The sequence below is a fragment of the Oenanthe melanoleuca genome, chromosome 25 (assembly GCF_029582105.1).
Source record: "Oenanthe melanoleuca isolate GR-GAL-2019-014 chromosome 25, OMel1.0, whole genome shotgun sequence".
Classification (NCBI taxonomy): Eukaryota; Metazoa; Chordata; class Aves; order Passeriformes; family Muscicapidae; genus Oenanthe; species Oenanthe melanoleuca.
The window spans coordinates 8,737,560-8,756,126 of record NC_079358.1 but is presented as its reverse complement, the minus strand read 5'-3'; the positions used below and the strand labels follow the sequence as shown (position 1 = coordinate 8,756,126).

Here is an 18,567-nt window from a genome sequence, read left to right as displayed (position 1 = left end):
TGCCCTAGGAACTGAGAATTCCATAGAAAACACCCCTGGGAGCTGCAGATCCCCCTGGGAACTGAAAATTCCTGGAGAAACTCACCTGGGAACTGAGAATTCCATGGAAAACACCCCTGGGAACTGCAGATCCTGGAAACCAGCCCTGGGAGCTGAGAGTTCCATGGAAAACACCCCTGGGAGCTGCAGATCCCCCTGGAAAACTGCCCTGGGAACTGAGAATTCCAGGGAAAACATCCCTGGGAAACTGAGAATTCCATGGAAAACACCCCTGGGAACTGAGGAATCCATGCAAAACTGCCCTGGGAACTGAGACTTCCATGGAAAACACCCCTGGGAGCTGAGAGTTCCATGGAAAACTCACCTGGGAACTGGCAAATTCCATGGAAAACTCCTCTGGGAGCTGCAGATCCCCCTGGAAACCAGCCCTGGGAACTGAGAATTCCATGGAAAACTCACCTGGGAACTGAGAATTCCATGGAAAACACCCCTGGGAACTGAAGGGCCCCCTGGAAACCACCCCTGGGAACTGAGAGTTCCATAGAAAACACTCCTGGAAATTGGAAAACACCCCTGGGAACTGAGAATTCCACGGAAAACTCACCTGGGAACTGAGGAATCCATGCAAAACTGCCCTGGGAACTGAGAATTCCATGGAAAACACCCCTGGGAACTGAGAATTCCATGGAAAACAGCCCTAGGAACTGAGAATTCCAGGAAAAACGCTCCTGGGAACTGAGAATTCCATGGAAAACACCCCTGGGAGCTGCAGGGCCCCCTGGAAACTGAAAATTCCTGGAGAAACTCCCCTGGGAAACTGAGAGTTCCATGGAAAACTCATCTGGAAAACTGAGAATTCCATGGAAAACTCCCCTGGGAGCTGCAGGACCCCCTGGGAACTGAAAATTCCTGGAGAAACTCCCCTGGGGAACTGAGAATTCCATGGAAAACTCACCTGGGAACTGAGAGTTCCATGGAAACCAGCCCTGGGAACTGAGGAATCCATGGAAAATACCCCTGGGAACTGAGAATTCCATGGAAAACTCCCCTGGGAGCTGAGGAAAACGTCCCTGGAAATTGGAAAACTCCCCTGGGAACTGGAAAATTCCATGGACAACTCCCCTGGGAACTGAGAATTCCTGGAGAAACATCCCTGGAAATTGGAAAACATCCCTGGGAACTGAGAATTCCATGGAAAACACCCCTGGGAGCTGAGAATTCCATGGAAAACTCCCCTGGGAACTGAGAATTCCATGGAAAACACCCCTGGGAGCTGCAGATCCCCCTGGGAACTGAAAATTCCTGGAGAAACTCCCCTGGGAACTGAGAATTCCATGGAAAACACCCCTGGGAGCTGCGGGGCCCCCTGGAAAACTCACCTGGGAACTGAGAATTCCATAGAAAACACCCCTGGAAATTGGAAACCAGCCCTGGGAACTGAGAATTCCATGGAAAACACCCCTGGGAACTGAGAATTCCATAGAAAACGCCCCTGGGAGCTGCAGGGGCCCCTGGAAACTGAAAATTCCTGGAGAAACTCCCCTGGGAGCTGAGAATTCCATGGAAAACTCACCTGGGAGCTGAGAATTCCATGGAAAACTCCCCTGGGAGCTGAGAATTCCATGGAAAACACCCCTGGGAGCTGGAAAATTCCATGGAAAACTCCCCTGGGAAACTGAGAATTCCATGGAAAACACCCCTGGGAGCTGAGAGTTCCATGGAAAACTCACCTGGGAACTGAGGAATCCATGGAAAACACCCCTGGGAGCTGAGAGTTCCATGGAAAACTCACCTGGAAAACTGAGAATTCCATGGAAAACTCACCAGGGAGGTGAGAATTCCATGGAAAACTCCCCTGGGAACTGAGGAATCCATGGAAAACATCCCTGGGAACTGAGAATTCCATGGAAAACTCCCCTGGGAGCTGAGAGTTCCATGGAAAACACCCCTGGGAACTGAGAATTCCATGGAAAACACCCCTGGGAACTGAGAATTCCATGGAAAACACCCCTGGGAGCTGCAGGGCCCCCTGGAAACTGAAAATTCCTGGAGAAACTCCCCTGGGAAACTGAGAATTCCATGGAAAACTCACCTGGGAACTGAGAGTTCCATGGAAACCAGCCCTGGGAACTGAGGATTCCATGGAAAATACCCCTGGGAGCTGAGAATTCCATGGAAAACAGCCCTAGGAACTGAGAATTCCAGGAAAAACGCCCCTGGGAACTGAGAGTTCCATGGAAAACACCCCTGGGAGCTGCAGGGCCCCCTGGAAAACTGAGAATTCCATAGAAAACACCCCAGGGAGCTGAGAGTTCCATGGAAAACACCCCTGGGAACTGAGGAATCCATGGAAAACTGCCCTGGGAACTGAGGAATCCATGGAAAACACCCCTGGGAGCTGCAGGGGCCCCTGGAAAACTTCCCCTGGGAACTGAGGAAAACGTCCCTGGAAATTGGAAAACTCCCCTGGGAACTGGAAAATTCCATGGACAACTCCCCTGGGAACTGAGAATTCCATGGAAAACACCCCTGGGAACTGAGAATTCCATAGAAAACTCCCCTGGGAACTGAGAATCCCATGGAAAACACCCCTGGGAGCTGAGAATTCCAAGGAAAAATCCCTGGAAATTGGAAAACATCCCTGGGAACTGAGAATTCCATAGAAAACACCCCAGGGAGCTGAGAATTCCATGGAAAACTCCCCTGGGAACTGAGGAATCCATGGAAAACACCCCTGGGAACTGAGAATTCCATGGAAAACTCCCCTGGGAACTGAGGAATTCTTGGGAAAAACTCCCCTAGGAACTGGAAAATTCCATGGAAAAAATCCCTGGGAATTGAAAAAATTCCATGAAAAAAAAATTCCCTGGGAACTGAGGAATCCCATGGGAAAAATCCTTGGCAATTGAAAAAATTCCATGGGAAAAGAAACCCTGGGAATTAGAAAATTCCATGGAAAAAATTCCCTGGGAATTGCAGAATCCCATGGGAAAAACATCCCTGGGAATTGAGAAATTCTATGGAAAAAAATCCCTGGGAATTTAAAAATTTCATGGAAAAACTTAACAGGGAATTGAAAAAATTCCGTGGAAAAATTTCCTGGGAATTGGAAAATTCCATGGAAAAACATTTCAGGAATTGAAAAAATTTCATGGAATAAAATCCCTGGGAGTTGAAAAAATTCCATGGAAAAATTCTCTGGGAATTGAGAAATTCCATGGAAAAATTTTCTGGGAATTGAAAAATTCCATGGGAAAACAACCCTGGAGATGAAAATTCCTGTGGGAAATGATTTAAGGGTTTTAGTTGGAATTCATGGGGGAAAAAAATTGAAAATTTCCATGGAAAAACATCCCAGGAGTCGGGAATTCCATAAAAAAATTACCTGGGAATGGAGAAATTCCCGTGAAAAATATTCCAGGAATTGAGGAATTTCCATGGGATCACATTCCAGGAGGGTGGAATTATTTGGGATTTTAGAACTTGGAATTCCTGGAGAAAAAAGGGCCCAAGAATTGAAAATTTCCATGGAAAAATATTCCAGGAACTGAAAAATTCCATGAAAAAAACACTCCAGAAATTGGGAATTCCCATGGGAAATGATTGACGGTTTTAGAGTTGGAATTCCCATGGAAAAAAATATCCTTGGAATGGAAAAATTCCCGTGAAAAAAAATTCCAGGAATTGAGAAATTTCCATGGAAAAACATTCCAGGAATTGGAATTTCTGGACTTTTTTTTGGGGGGAATTTTTATTCCTTTTTTCGGGGGGAATTTTCTGATTTTTTAAATTATTTTGGGCTGGATTTTTTTTTGATTTTTAGCTGGATTTTTTTGGGATCAGAAATCGCTTTTGCTGAGCTGGGAATTGCCAGGAAATCTTTGGAATTCCGGGAAAAAAATAAAATAATCAAGGAAATAAAAAAAAAAAAATTCTGGAATTATGAGCAGGGCTGGGAATCCCAGCGGGAAGTGGGAGAGGAAAATCTGGGATAAAAATTGGGATAAAAATCCCTGGATTTGGGTCTGACATTCCAAACCTGAGAATTCCCAGGGGAAAATCTCGGGAATTCTGGGAACAGCCACCCCAAAAAAAAAAAAAAAAAAAAAAAAAAAAAAAAAAAAAAAAATTAAGAAATTGGGATTGGGGAAATTTCGGGAATTTTAAAAAAAATTTGTTTTGGGAATAAACGGTGCTTTGGCTGAGCTGGAATTTGGGTTGGAATTTCTTGGATTTGGGGAGGCTGGACTGGAATAAACTGGGAGGGACTGGGATGGACTGGAAAGGAGGAAAAATGGGGTGAAAAAAGCAGATTTTGGGTCTGTTTGGAAGCAGAAATGTGAAAATTTTTCTTTATTTATCCATAGAAAACTGGGAATTTGAACTGGAATGAACTGGAATGAACTGGGAGGGACTGGGATAGAGGAAAAATGGGGTGAAAAAAGCAGATTTTGGGTCCGTTTGGAAGCAGAAATGTGAAAATTTTCCTTATTTATCCATAGAAAATCGGGAATTTGAACTGGGATGAACTGGAATTAACTGGGAGGGACTGGAAAGGAGGGAAATGGGCTGGAAAAAGCAAATTTTGGGTCCGTTTGGAAGCAGAAATGTGAAAATTTTTCTTTATTTATCCATAGAAAACTGGGAATTTGAACTGGAATGAACTGGGAGGGACTGGAAAGGAGGAAAAATGGGGTGAAAAAAGCAGATTTTGGGTCCGTTTGGAAGCAGAAATGTGAAAATTTTCCTTCTTTATCCGTAGAAAATCGGGAATTTGAACTGGGATGAACTGGGAGGGACTGGAAAGGAGGAAAAAGGGCTGAAAAAATCCGATTTTGTTCCAGCAGGAAATTCCAGCGTCTCCCACGTTCCCTCAGGAATTCTTCCCACAAAAAGCAGCTTTTCATTAAACCTCCCCAGCCCAAAAAAATCCTCATCCCAAAATTTTCCAGCCCTCCTTCCATCCCATCCCCCTCCTCCGGCCGCTTCCCAAAATAAATTCGGTTATTCCTTTTTTTCCCCTCATTTATTTCCATTTTTTCCCCATTTATTCCAATTTTTTCCCCATTTTTCCTCCTTTATTCCCATTTCTTTCCTTTATTTTCCCCTTTTCTCTCTTTCCTTTTTCCCGTTTCTTTCCCTTTATTTCCATTTGGAATTTTGCACGGTAAAAGTCCCTTAAAAACGGGAAAATTTCGGAGTTAAAAAACTTTGGAGAAAAATTTTTTAGGGGGGAAAAAAAAAAAAATCTCTGAGGGGAGGCGGGGGCGTGGCCACAGCTCATGCCCATATATGGGCATGAAGTGGGCGTGGCTTTGTAACCGCTACTCCATATATGGCTTCAGTGGGCGTGGCTAAGAGTGACGCCCAATTAGCTGGCGTAGCGCGACGCCCATTTTTAGATTTAGTGGGCGTGGCCACAAGCGGTGCCCATATATGGGCACATAGTAGGTGTGGCTTTGTAGCCACCACTCCCATATATGGCTTTAGTGGGCGTGGCCAAGCGTGGTGCCAATCTACAGCCGCTCCCATTGAAGCTGCAGTGGGCGTGGCCACAATGCCCATATATTGATTTATGGGCGTGGCCACAGCTCGGATTGACCAATCAGCGCGCTCGGGGGGCGTGGCCAGCGCTCGGTCCCTGAGGGAGAGGGGCGTGGCCGCCGTGAGGGGCGGCCCAAGATGGCGGCGCGGCCGTGGCCGCTGCTGCTGCCGCTGCTGCTGCCGCTGCTGGCGGGGCCGGGCCGCGGCCCCAGCGGCTCCTCGGGGCCCGGCCTCGCCGCCGGGTATTTCCCCGAGGAGCGCTGGAACCCGGAGTCGCCGCTGCGGCCGCCGCGCGTGGCCGTGGCGCTGCTGGCGCGGAACGCGGCCCACGCGCTGCCGCTGGTGCTGGGAGGGCTGGAGAGGCTGCGGCACCCCAAGGACAGGATGGCGCTGTGGTGGGTGAGGGGGCACTGGGGACACTGGGGACATTGGGGATACGGGTGGGAGCTGTGTGAGTGAGGGGAGCGTGGGGAGGACTCAAGGAATGTGTGACACTGTGTGTGACACTGTCCCTGTGTGTGTGACACTGTCCCTGTGTGTGTGACACTGTCCCTGTGTGTGGCACTGTGTGTGTGTGCCATCTGTGTGTGACACCGTGTGCCACTGACGCTGTGTGTGTGACACCGTCCCTGTGTGACCCCTCTGTGACCCCGTGTGACCCCTGACCCCAGGGTGGCCGTTGACCACGCTGTGGACACCTCTGGCTGTGTGTGTGACACTGTGTGTGACACTGTATGACACTGACTCTGTGTGTGTGACACTGTCCCTGTGTGACCCTTTTGTGACCCTGTGCGACCCCTGTATGACCCCGTGTGACCCCCCTGACCCCTCTGTGACCCCAGGGTGGCCATTGACCACAGCGTGGACACCTCTGTGTGACACTGTGTGTGACCCCTCTATGACCCCGTGTGACCCCTCCGTGACCCCCTGACCCCTGTGTGACCCCAGGGTGGCCATTGATCCCAGCGTGGACACCTCTGGCTATGTGTGTGACACTGTGTGTGTGACCCCGTGTGACCCCTCTATGACCCCCTGTGACCCCGAGTGACCCCTCCGTGACCCCCTGACCCCTGTGTGACCCCAGGGTGGCCGTTGACCACAGCGTGGACAACACCTCAGCCCTGCTGGCCGAGTGGCTGGGGCGGGTGCGGGGCCGCTACCACCGCGTCTTCTGGAGGCACCAGGAGGAGCCCAGGTAGGAACTGGGGGGTCCTGGGGATCTGGGGGGGGCTCAGGACACATTCTGGGGGGTCCTGGGGGGAGTTTGGGGGGGCTCAGAAATTTGGGGGATTTTTGGGGTTTGGTCACTTGAGGGACGGGAGGCACCAGGAGAGACTTGAGGGGGATCCCAGGGAGTTTTGGGGGGGCTTAAGGAGGAGTTTGGGGGGCTCCCAGTGATTTTGGGGAGCTCAGGACTCAGTTTAGGGGGTCCTGGGGCGAGTCTGGGGGGGCTCAGGGAGAAATTTGGGGGATTTTTGGGGTTTGGTCACTTGAGGGAGGGGAGGCACCAGGAGGGGCTTGAATGGGATCCTGAGGGATTTTTGGGGGGTCCTGGGGGGCTTTGGGGATGTGCTGGGGGATTTTTGGGGGTCCTGGGGTACTTAAGGATCCATGTGGGTCCTTAAATTCTGGGGGGTGGTCCCTACAATTTTTTTGGGGGATCTCCCCCGGATTTGAGGTGTCCCAGGTGCCCCCCCAGCTCCTTCCCTGATAAGGGGAGTCCCAAATTTTGGGAATTCTCAGGTTTTGAAGATCCCTGTGGGTCCCTAAATTTGGGGGTGCTCCCTAAATTTTGGGGTGCTCCCTACAATTTTAGAGGGGGGGTTTCCCTGGATTTTGGGGTGTCCCATTGCCCCCCCCCCAGGTTGTTCCCCCACGAGGAGAGTCCCAAATTTGGGGGGAGTCATCCCTTGTGGACCCCTGAATTTTGGGGGGGGTCTCTCTGGATTTTGGGGTGTCTCCCCAGATTTTGGGGGGTGTCTCCCTAGATTTTGGGGTGTCTCCTGGGATATTGGGGTGTCTCCCCGGATGCTGGGGTCTCCCTGGATGTTGGGGTGTCCCTGGATTTTGGGGGGTGTCTCCTGGTGTTTTAGGGGGTATCTCCCCAGATTTGGGGGGTGTCTCCCTGGGTTTTGGGGTGTCTCCCAGGGTTTTGGGGGGTGTCTCCCCAGATGTTGGGGTGTCCCTGGATGCTGGGGTGTCCCTGGATTTTGGGGCGTGTCTCCCTGGGTTTTGGGGTGTCTCCCGAGATGCTGGGGTGTCCCTGGATGCTGGGGTGTCTCCCCGGATTTTGGGGGGTGTCTCCCCGGGTTTTGGGGGGTGTCTCCCCAGTTGTTGGGTCTCCCTGGCTGTTGGGGTGTCTCCCCGGGTTTTGGGGTGTCCCCAGCTGTTGGGGTGTCTCCTGGGATGTTGGGGTGTCTCCCCAGATGTTGGGGTGTCTCCCCGGCTGTCGGGGTGTCCCTGGATTTTGGGGGGTGTCTCCCAGGGTTTTGGGGTGTCTCCCAGGGTTTTGGGGGGGTGTCTCCCCAGATGTTGGGGTGTCCCTGGATTTTGGGGCGTGTCTCCTGGTGTTTTGGGGTGTCTCCCTGGGTTTTGAGGTGTCTTCCCAGATGCTGGGGTGTCCCTGGATGCTGGGGTGTCTCCCCGGATTTTGGGGGGTGTCTCCCCAGTTGTTGGGGTCTCCCTGGCTGTTGGGGTGTCTCCCCGAGTTTTGGGGTGTCCCCAGCTGTTGGGGTGTCTCCTGGGATGTTGGGGTGTCTCCCCAGATGTTGGGGTGTCTCCCCGGCTGTCGGGGTGTCCCTGGATTTTGCGGGGTGTTTCCCTGGGTTTTGGGGTGTCTCCCAGGGTTTTGGGGTGTCTCCCCGGGTTTTGGGGGGGTGTCTCCCCAGATGCTGGGGTGTCTCCCCGGATTTTGGGATGTCCCTGGATTTTGGGGCGTGTCTCCTGGTGTTTTGGGGCGTGTCTCCCTGGGTTTTGGGGTGTCTCCCCAGATGCTGGGGTGTCCCTGGATGCTGGGGTGTCTCCCCGGGTTTTGGGGTGTCCCCAGCTGTTGGGGTGTCCCTGGATTTTGCGAGGTGTCTCCCAGGGTTTTGAGGGGTGTCTCCCCAGATGTTGGGGTGTCCCTGGATTTTGGGGCGTGTCTCCCTGGGTTTTGGGGTGTCTCCCCAGATGCTGGGGTGTCTCCCCGGATTTTGGGGGGTGTCTCCCCGGATTTTGGGGCGTGTCTCCCTGGGTTTTGGGGTGTCTCCCCAGATTTTGGGGGGTGTCTCCCCGTGTTTTGGGGTGTCCCAGTGCCGCCCCTGCCCCCCAGGTCGTTCCCTGACGAGGAGGGGCCCAAGCACTGGAGCCCCGCGCGCTACGAGCACCTGATGCGGCTGCGGCAGGAGGCGCTGGAGGCTGCCCGGGGCATGTGGGCGGATTACCTGCTGGTAGGGGAGGGGCTGGGGCTGGGGAGGGGGTCCTGAATTTGGGGAGGGGTCCCCCCAATTTGGGGAGGGGTCCCCGAGGGTCCCCAGAGGTCACTGAGCCCCGGGATGGGGGGGAAAAGTCACAGCAAAGGGGGCAAAGGTAGCCCAGGTGTGTCTGTGCCAGGTGGGGTGTGCTGGAATGGGGGGATCTGAACCTGGGGAAGGGTTCTGAATTTGGGGAGGGGTCCCTGAGGTGGCCCAGGTGTGACCCAGGTCTGCCCCCAGCCATGCCCAGGTGCCCCCAGCTGCCCCCAGGTGTCCCCAGGTGTGTCCCAGGTGCCCCCAGGTGTGTCCCAGGTGTCCCCAGGTGCCCCCAGGTGCCCCCAGGTGTCCCCAGGTGTGTCCCAGGTGTCCCCAGGTGTGTCCCAGGTGCCCCCAGGTGTGTCCCAGGTGCCCCCAGGTGTGTCCCAGGTGTCCCCAGGTGCTCCCAGGTGTGTCCCAGGTGCCCCCAGGTGTGTCCCAGGTGTCCCCAGGTGCTCCCAGGTGTGTCCCAGGTGTCCCCAGGTGTGTCCCAAGTGTCCTCAGGTGTCCCCAGGTGTGTCCCAAGTGTCCTCAGGTGTCCCCAGGTGTGTCCCTAGCCCTCCCCAGGTGTGTCCCAGGTGTCCCCAGGTGTATCCCCCACACCCCCCAGGTGTCCCCAGGTGTGTCCCAAGTGTCCCCAGGTGTGTCCTAGGTATCCCCACATGTGCCCCAGGTGTGTCCCAGGTGTCCCCAGGTGTCCCTGGGTGTGTCCCCAGCTGTCCCCAGGTGTGTCCCAGATGTCCCCAGGTGTGTCCCAAGTGTCCCCAGGTATCTCCAGGTGTGTCCCTGATGTCCCCAGGTGTCCTCAGGTATCCCCAAAGCATCCTCAGGTGTGCAGATATCCCCAGGTGTGTCCAAGGTGTGTCCCAGCTGTCCCCAGGTGTGTCCCAGATGTCCCCAGGTATCTCCAGGTGTGTTTCAGGTGTCCCCAGGTGTCCCCAGGAGTGTCCCAGATGTCCCCAGGTATCTCCAGGCGTGTCCCAGGTGTCCCCAGGTGTGTCCCAGGTGTCCCAGGTGTGTCCCAGGTGTCCCCAGGTGTCCCCAGGTGTGTCCCAGGTGCCCCCAGGTGTCCCAGGTGTCCCAGCTGCCCCCAGGTGCCCCAGGTGTCCCCAGGTGCCCCCAGGTGCGTCCCCAGGTGCCCCAGGTGTGTCCCAGGTGCCCCCAGGTGTGTCCCAGGTGTCCCCAGGTGCTCCCAGGTGTGTCCCAGGTGCCCCCAGGTGTGTCCCAGGTGTCCCCAGGTGCTCCCAGGTGTGTCCCAGGTGTCCCCAGGTGCTCCCAGGTGTGTCCCAGGTGCCCCCAGGTGTGTCCCCAGGTGTCTTCAGGTGTGTCCCAGGTGTGTCCCAGGTGCCCCCAGCTGCCCCCAGCTGCCCCCAGGTGTCCCCAGGTGCCCCCAGGTGTGTCCCCAGGTGTGTCCCAGGTGCCCCCAGGTGTGTCCCAGGTGCCCCCAGGTGTGTCCCAGGTGCCCCCAGGTGCCCCCAGCTGCCCCCAGGTGTGTCCCAGGTGCCCCCAGGTGTCCCCAGGTGTGTCCCAGGTGTCCCCAGGTGCCCCCAGGTGTCCCAGGTGTGTCCCAGCTGTCCCCAGGTGCCCCAGGTGTGTGCCCAGGTGCCCCAGGTGTGTCCCAGGTGTCCCCAGGTGCCCCCAGGTGTATCCCAGGTGCCCCCAGGTGTCCCCAGGTGCCTCCCAGGTGTGTCCCCAGGTGTGTCCAGGTGTGTCCCCAGGTGCCCCCAGGTGTATCTGTCCCTCCCCAGGTGCCCCCAGGTGTGCCCCAGGTGTGTCCCAGGTGTCCCCAGGTGCCCCCAGGTGTGTCCCAGGTGCCCCCAGCTGCCCCCAGCTGCCCCCAGCTGCCCCAGCCGTGCTGTCCCCAGTTCCTGGACGCCGACAACGTGCTGGTGAACCCGGACACGCTGGCCGTGCTGCTGGCCGAGAACAGAACCGTGGTGGCGCCGATGCTGGACTCGCGCGCGGCCTACTCCAACTTCTGGTGCGGCATCACCCCCCAGGTGAGCGCAGGTGGGCACAGGTGGGCACAGGTGGGCACAGGTGAGGGTGTGGCACAGGTGGGCACAGGTGGGCACAGGTGAGGTGGGCACAGGTGAGGGTGTGGCACAGGTGGGCACAGGTGGGCACAGGTGAGGGTGTGGGAGAAGGTGAGGGTTGGGCAGAAGTGAGAGTGTCGTCATTCCCACATTCCCAGGGCTGTTCCTAGTGGTCACTCCCAGTGGTCACTCCCAGTGGTCACTCCCCACTCCCAGTGGTCACTCCCCACTCCCAGTGGTCACTCCTCCACTCCCAGTGGTCACTCCCCCACTCCCAGTGGTCACTCCCCATTCCCAGTGGTCACTCCCCATTCCCAGTGGTCACTCCCCCATTCCCAGTGGTCACTCCCCATTCCCAGTGGTCACTCCCCATTCCCAGTGGTCACTGTCCCACTCCTAGTGGTCACTCCCCATTCCCAGTGGTCACTGTCCCACTCCTAGTGGTCACTCCCCATTCCCAGTGGTCACTCCCCATTCCCAGTGGTCACTCCCCCACTCCCAGTGGTCACTCCCAGTGGTCACTCCCAGTGATCACTCCCCACTCCCAGTGGTCACTCCAGTGGTCACTCCCCACTCCCAGTGGTCACTCCCCATTCCCAGTGGTCACTCCCCCACTCCCAGTGGTCACTCTCCCACTCCCAGTGGTCACTCCCAGTGGTCCCTCCCCCATTCCCAGTGGTTCCTCCCCCATTCCCAGTGGTCACTCCAGTGGTCACTCCCCACTCCCAGTGGTCACTCCAGTGGTCACTCCAGCGGTCACTCCAGCGGTCCCTCCCCGTCCCAGGGCTATTACCGCCGCACCGCCGCCTACCTGCCGATCCGGCGCCGGGAGCGCCGCGGCTGCTTCGCGGTGCCGATGGTTCACTCCACGTTCCTGCTGGACCTGCGCCGGGAGCGCTCGCGGGCGCTGGCCTTCCACCCGCCCCCGCCCGGCTACAGCGGCGCCTTCGACGACATCATCGTCTTTGCCGCCGCCTGCCGGCACGCCGGTACGGCGCGGGAGGGGGTGGGGCTGGGGTGGGGGTTGGGGTGGAGTTGGGTTGAGTTGGGTTGGGTTGAGTTGAGTTGGGTTGGGTTGGATGAGTTGGGGTTGGGTTGGAGTTGGGTTGGGTGGGGTTGGGTTGGGTTGGGTTCAGTTTGGTTGAGTTAGGTTGGATGAGTTGGGTTGAGTTTGGTTGAGTTGGGTTAAGTTGGATGAGTTGGGTTGGGTTGAGTTGGGTTGGGTCGAGTTGGATGAGTTGGGTTGAGTTGGGTTGGGTTGAGTTGGGTGAGTTGGGTTGAGTTTGACTGAGTTGAGTTTGGTTGAGTTGGGTTCGGTTGAGTTGGACTCGGTTGAGTTGGACTGGATGAGTTGAGTTGGGCTGGATGGGTTAGGTTGAGTTGGATGAGTTGGGTTGGATGAGTTGGGTTGGGTTGGGTTTGAGTGAGTTGAGTTTGAGTTGGGTTTGGTTGAGTTGGACTGGATGAGTTGGGTTGGGTTGGATGAGTTGGGTTGAGTTTGGTTGGGTTGAGTTTGGTTGAGTTTGGTTGGGTTGAGTTGGATTGGATGCATTGGGTTAGGTTGAGTTGGATGAGTTGGGTTGGATGAGTTGGGTTGGGTTGGGTTGAGTTTGGTTGAGTTGGGTTGGTTGAGTTGGATTAGATTGAGATGAGTTGGGTTGGGTTGAGTTGGGTTTGGTTGGGTTGAGTTTAGTTGAGTTGAGTTTGAGTTGGGTTGGGTGAATTGAGTTGGATGAATTGAGTTGGATGAGTTGGACTGGATGAGTTGGGTTGGGTTGAGTTGGGTTTGGTTGGGTTGAGTTTAGTTGAGTTTGATTGAGTTGGGTTGGGTGAGTTGAGTTGGGTGAGTTGAGCTGGGTTGAGTTGGGTTGGGTTTAGTTGGGTTGGATTAAATTGAGTTGGGTTGGGTTGATTTGGGTTGGGTTTGGTTGAGTTGGGTTTGGATAAATTTGGTTTGGATTGGGCTGCGATTTGGGATCAGCTTTGGGACATCCCAACATAGAAGTGACCCTCCTATCCCGACATTCCCGATCCCGACATTCCCGATCCCATTCCAGGGGTGCAGATGTTCGTGTCCAACCGGCAGCAGTTCGGGTTCCTGCCGGTGCCGCTGCCATCCCTGATCCCATCCCTGATCCCATCCCTGATCCCGTTCCTGATCCCATCCCTGATCCTATCCCTGATCCCATCCCTGATCCCGTTCCTGATCCCATCCCTGATCCCATCCCTGATCCCGTTCCTGATCCCATCCCTGATCCCATCCCTGATCCCATCCCTGATCCCATCCCTGATCCATCCCTGATCCCGTTCCTGATCCCATCCCTGATCCCGTCCCTGATCCCATCCCTGATCCCATCCCTGATCCCGTTCCTGATCCCATCCCTGATCCCATCCCTGATCCCATCCCTGATCCCATCCCTGATCCATCCCGATCCCATCCCTGATCCCATCCCTGATCCCATCCCTGATCCCATCCCTGATCCCATCCCTGATCCAATCCCTGATCCCATCCCTGATCCCGTTCCTGATCCCATCCCTGATCCCATCCCTGATCCCATCATCCCTGATCCCATCCCTGATCCCATCCCTGATCCCATCCCTGATCCAATCCCTGATCCCATCCCTGATCCCATCCCTGATCCCATCCCTGATCCCATCCCTGATCCCATCCCTGATCCCATCCCTGATCCCATCCCTGATCCCATCCCTGATCCCGTCCCTGATCCCATCCCTGATCCCATCCCTGATCCCGTTCCTGATCCCATCCCTGATCCCGTTCCTGATCCCGTTCCTGATCCCATCCCTGATCCAATCCCTGATCCAATCCCTGATCCAATCCCTGATCCCATCCCTGATCCCATCCCTGATCCCGTTCCTGATCCCATCCCTGATCCCGTTCCTGATCCAATCCCTGATCCAATCCCTGATCCCATCCCTGATCCCATCCCTGATCCCGTCCCTGATCCCATCCCTGATCCCGTTCCTGATCCCATCCCTGATCCCATCCCTGATCCCATCCCTGATCCCATCCCTGATCCCATTCCTGATCCCATCCCTGATCCCATCCCTGAATCCCTGATCCCATCCCTGATCCCGTCCCTGATCCCATCCCTGATCCCATCCCTGAATCCCTGATCCCATCCCTGATCCCGTCCCTGATCCCATCCCTGATCCCATCCCTGATCCCATCCCTGATCCCATTCCCAATCCCGTTCCTGATCCCGACATTCCCGATCCCATTCCAGGGGTGCAGATGTTCGTGTCCAACCGGCAGCAGTTCGGGTTCCTGCCGGTGCCGCTGCCATCCCTGATCCCATCCCTGATCCCATCCCTGATCCATCCCTGATCCCATCCCTGATCCCGTTCCTGATCCCATCCCTGATCCCATCCCTGATCCCATCCCTGATCCCATCCCCGATCCCATCCCTGATCCCATCCCTGATCCCGTTCCTGATCCCATCCCTGATCCCGTTCCTGATCCCGTCCCTGATCCCATCCCTGATCCCATCCCTGATCCCATCCCTGATCCCGTCCCTGATCCCATCCCTGATCCCATCCCTGATCCCATCCCTGATCCCATCCCTGATCCCGTCCCTGATCCCATCCCTGATCCCATTCCCGATCCCGACATTCCCGATCCCATTCCAGGGGTGCAGATGTTCGTGTCCAACCGGCAGCAGTTCGGGTTCCTGCCGGTGCCGCTGCCATCCCTGATCCCATCCCTGATCCCATCCCTGATCCCATCCCTGATCCCATCCCTGATCCCGTTCCTGATCCCATCATCCCTGATCCCATCCCTGATCCCATCCCTGATCCCATCCCTGATCCCGTTCCTGATCCCGTCCCTGATCCCATCCCTGATCCCGTTCCTGATCCCATCATCCCTGATCCCATCCCTGATCCCATCCCTGATCCCATCCCTGATCCCATCCCTGATCCCGTTCCCGATCCCATTCCCGATCCCGACATTCCCGATCCCATTCCAGGGGTGCAGATGTTCGTGTCCAACCGGCAGCAGTTCGGGTTCCTGCCGGTGCCGCTGCCATCCCTGATCCCATCCCTGATCCCATCCCTGATCCCATCCCTGATCCATCCCTGATCCCATCCCTGATCCCATCCCTGATCCCATCCCTGATCCCGTCCCTGATCCCATCCCTGATCCCGTTCCTGATCCCATCCCTGATCCCATCCCTGATCCCATCCCTGATCCCATCCCTGATCCCGTTCCTGATCCCATCCCTGATCCCATCCCTGATCCCGTTCCTGATCCCATCCCTGATCCCATCCCTGATCCATCCCTGATCCCATCCCTGATCCATCCCTGATCCCATCCCTGACCCCATCCCTGATCCCATCCCTGATCCCATCCCTGATCCCGTCCCTGATCCCATCCCTGATCCCGTCCCTGATCCCATCCCTGATCCTATCCCTGGTCCCATCCCTGATCCCATCCCTGATCCCATCCCTGATCCCATCCCTGAATCCCTGATCCCATCCCTGATCCCGTCCCTGATCCCATCCCTGATCCCATCCCTGAATCCCTGATCCCATCCCTGATCCCGTCCCTGATCCCATCCCTGATCCCATCCCTGATCCCATCCCTGATCCCATTCCCAATCCCGTTCCTGATCCCGACATTCCCGATCCCATTCCAGGGGTGCAGATGTTCGTGTCCAACCGGCAGCAGTTCGGGTTCCTGCCGGTGCCGCTGCCATCCCTGATCCCATCCCTGATCCCATCCCTGATCCATCCCTGATCCCATCCCTGATCCCGTTCCTGATCCCATCCCTGATCCCATCCCTGATCCCATCCCTGATCCCATCCCCGATCCCATCCCTGATCCCATCCCTGATCCCGTTCCTGATCCCATCCCTGATCCCGTTCCTGATCCCGTCCCTGATCCCATCCCTGATCCCATCCCTGATCCCATCCCTGATCCCGTCCCTGATCCCATCCCTGATCCCATCCCTGATCCCATCCCTGATCCCATCCCTGATCCCGTCCCTGATCCCATCCCTGATCCCATTCCCGATCCCGACATTCCCGATCCCATTCCAGGGGTGCAGATGTTCGTGTCCAACCGGCAGCAGTTCGGGTTCCTGCCGGTGCCGCTGCCATCCCTGATCCCATCCCTGATCCCATCCCTGATCCCATCCCTGATCCCATCCCTGATCCCGTTCCTGATCCCATCATCCCTGATCCCATCCCTGATCCCATCCCTGATCCCATCCCTGATCCCGTTCCTGATCCCGTCCCTGATCCCATCCCTGATCCCGTTCCTGATCCCATCATCCCTGATCCCATCCCTGATCCCATCCCTGATCCCATCCCTGATCCCATCCCTGATCCCGTTCCCGATCCCATTCCCGATCCCGACATTCCCGATCCCATTCCAGGGGTGCAGATGTTCGTGTCCAACCGGCAGCAGTTCGGGTTCCTGCCGGTGCCGCTGCCATCCCTGATCCCATCCCTGATCCCATCCCTGATCCCATCCCTGATCCCATCCCTGATCCCGTCCCTGATCCCATCCCTGATCCCGTTCCTGATCCCATCCCTGATCCCATCCCTGATCCCATCCCTGATCCCATCCCTGATCCCGTTCCTGATCCCATCCCTGATCCCATCCCTGATCCCGTTCCTGATCCCATCCCTGATCCCATCCCTGATCCATCCCTGATCCCATCCCTGATCCATCCCTGATCCCATCCCTGACCCCATCCCTGATCCCATCCCTGATCCCATCCCTGATCCCGTCCCTGATCCCATCCCTGATCCCGTCCCTGATCCCATCCCTGATCCTATCCCTGATCCCATCCCTGATCCCATCCCTGATCCCATCCCTGATCCCATCCCTGATCCCATTCCCGATCCCGACATTCCCGATCCCATTCCAGGGGTGCAGATGTTCGTGTCCAACCGGCAGCAGTTCGGGTTCCTGCCGGTGCCGCTGCCATCCCTGATCCTATCCCTGATCCCATCCCTGATCCCGTTCCTGATCCCATCCCTGATCCCATCCCTGATCCCGTTCCTGATCCCATCCCTGATCCCATCCCTGATCCCATCCCTGATCCCATCCCTGATCCCATCCCTGATCCCATCCCTGATCCATCCCTGATCCCGTTCCTGATCCCATCCCTGATCCCGTCCCTGATCCCATCCCTGATCCCATCCCTGATCCCGTTCCTGATCCCATCCCTGATCCCATCCCTGATCCCATCCCTGATCCATCCCGATCCCATCCCTGATCCCATCCCTGATCCCATCCCTGATCCCATCCCTGATCCCATCCCTGATCCAATCCCTGATCCCATCCCTGATCCCGTTCCTGATCCCATCCCTGATCCCATCCCTGATCCCATCATCCCTGATCCCATCCCTGATCCCATCCCTGATCCCATCCCTGATCCCATCCCTGATCCCATCCCTGATCCCGTTCCTGATCCAATCCCTGATCCCATCCCTGATCCCATCCCTGACCCCATCCCTGATCCCATCCCTGATCCCATCCCTGATCCCGTTCCTGATCCCATCCCTGATCCCATCCCTGATCCCATCCCTGATCCCATCCCTGATCCCGTCCCTGATCCCATCCCTGATCCCATCCCTGATCCCATCCCTGATCCCATCCCTGATCCCGTTCCTGATCCCATCCCTGATCCCATCCCTGATCCCATCCCTGATCCCGTTCCTGATCCAATCCCTGATCCCATCCCTGATCCCATCCCTGATCCCATCCCTGATCCTGTCCCTGATCCCATCCCTGATCCCGTTCCTGATCCCATCCCTGATCCCATCCCTGATCCCGTTCCTGATCCCATCCCTGATCCCATCCCTGATCCCATCATCCCTGATCCCATCCCTGATCCCATCCCTGATCCCATCCCTGATCCCATCCCTGATCCCATCCCTGATCCCGTCCCTGATCCCATCCCTGATCCCGTTCCTGATCCCATCCCTGATCCCATTCCTGATCCCATCCCTGATCCCGTTCCTGATCCCATCCCTGATCCCATCCCTGATCCCATCCCTGATCCCATCCCTGATCCCATCCCTGATCCATCCCTGATCCCGTTCCTGATCCCATCCCTGATCCCGTCCCTGATCCCATCCCTGATCCCATCCCTGATCCCGTTCCTGATCCCATCCCTGATCCCATCCCTGATCCCATCCCTGATCCATCCCGATCCCATCCCTGATCCCATCCCTGATCCCATCCCTGATCCCATCCCTGATCCCATCCCTGATCCCGTTCCTGATCCCATCCCTGATCCCATCCCTGATCCCATCATCCCTGATCCCATCCCTGATCCCATCCCTGATCCCATCCCTGATCCCATCCCTGATCCCATCCCTGATCCCATCCCTGATCCCGTTCCTGATCCAATCCCTGATCCCATCCCTGATCCCATCCTTGATCCCATCCCTGATCCCATCCCTGATCCATCCCTGATCCCGTCCCTGATCCCATCCCTGATCCCGTCCCTGATCCCATCCCTGAT

The 18,567-nt window shown here is 56.4% G+C and overlaps 2 protein-coding genes and 1 long non-coding RNA gene across 3 annotated transcripts; 2 read left to right on the top strand and 1 right to left on the bottom strand.

The window, feature by feature from the left end:
* Positions 1-697: 697 nt before the first annotated feature.
* Positions 698-4,205, bottom strand: LOC130262645 (uncharacterized). The gene is made up of 9 exons (XM_056509962.1): positions 2,875-4,205; positions 2,338-2,473; positions 2,225-2,274; positions 1,574-1,675; positions 1,380-1,511; positions 1,147-1,235; positions 956-1,001; positions 838-892; positions 698-704 (listed from the first exon to the last, which is right to left on the bottom strand). Exons 1-9 carry the CDS (start codon positions 3,185-3,187, stop codon positions 698-700), a joined length of 930 nt encoding a protein of 309 aa, XP_056365937.1. The 5' UTR covers positions 3,188-4,205.
* A 1,443-nt stretch (positions 4,206-5,648) lies between these two features.
* Positions 5,649-13,193, top strand: LOC130262644 (procollagen galactosyltransferase 1-like; the record flags this gene model as incomplete). Its single annotated transcript, XM_056509960.1, has 6 exons — positions 5,649-5,939; positions 6,629-6,739; positions 8,855-8,972; positions 10,898-11,032; positions 11,853-12,057; positions 13,126-13,193. Coding segments are annotated over exons 1-6 (894 nt in total), but the record flags the coding sequence as incomplete, so codon positions are not given.
* On the top strand, positions 10,162-10,618 carry LOC130263123 (uncharacterized). Its single transcript, XR_008842308.1, has 3 exons — positions 10,162-10,208; positions 10,240-10,260; positions 10,593-10,618. It is a non-coding gene; the product is annotated as an uncharacterized LOC130263123 (long non-coding RNA).
* Positions 13,194-18,567: the final 5,374 nt, after the last annotated feature.

Bases quoted from the DNA above. Each gene is read 5' to 3' on its own strand.
- LOC130262645 (XM_056509962.1), bottom strand. From the start codon at position 3,187: ATGGAATTTTTTCAACTCCCAGGGATTTTATTCCATGAAATTTTTTCA. The intron at 2,275-2,337 runs GTTCCCAGGGGT...TGGAATTCTCAG, and splicing joins AGTTTTCCATGGATTCCTCA to TTTTCCAGGGGGCCCTGCAG. The intron at 1,676-2,224 runs GTTCCCAGGGGC...TGGAATTCTCAG, and splicing joins TGTTTTCCATGGAACTCTCA to TTTCCCAGGGGAGTTTTCCA.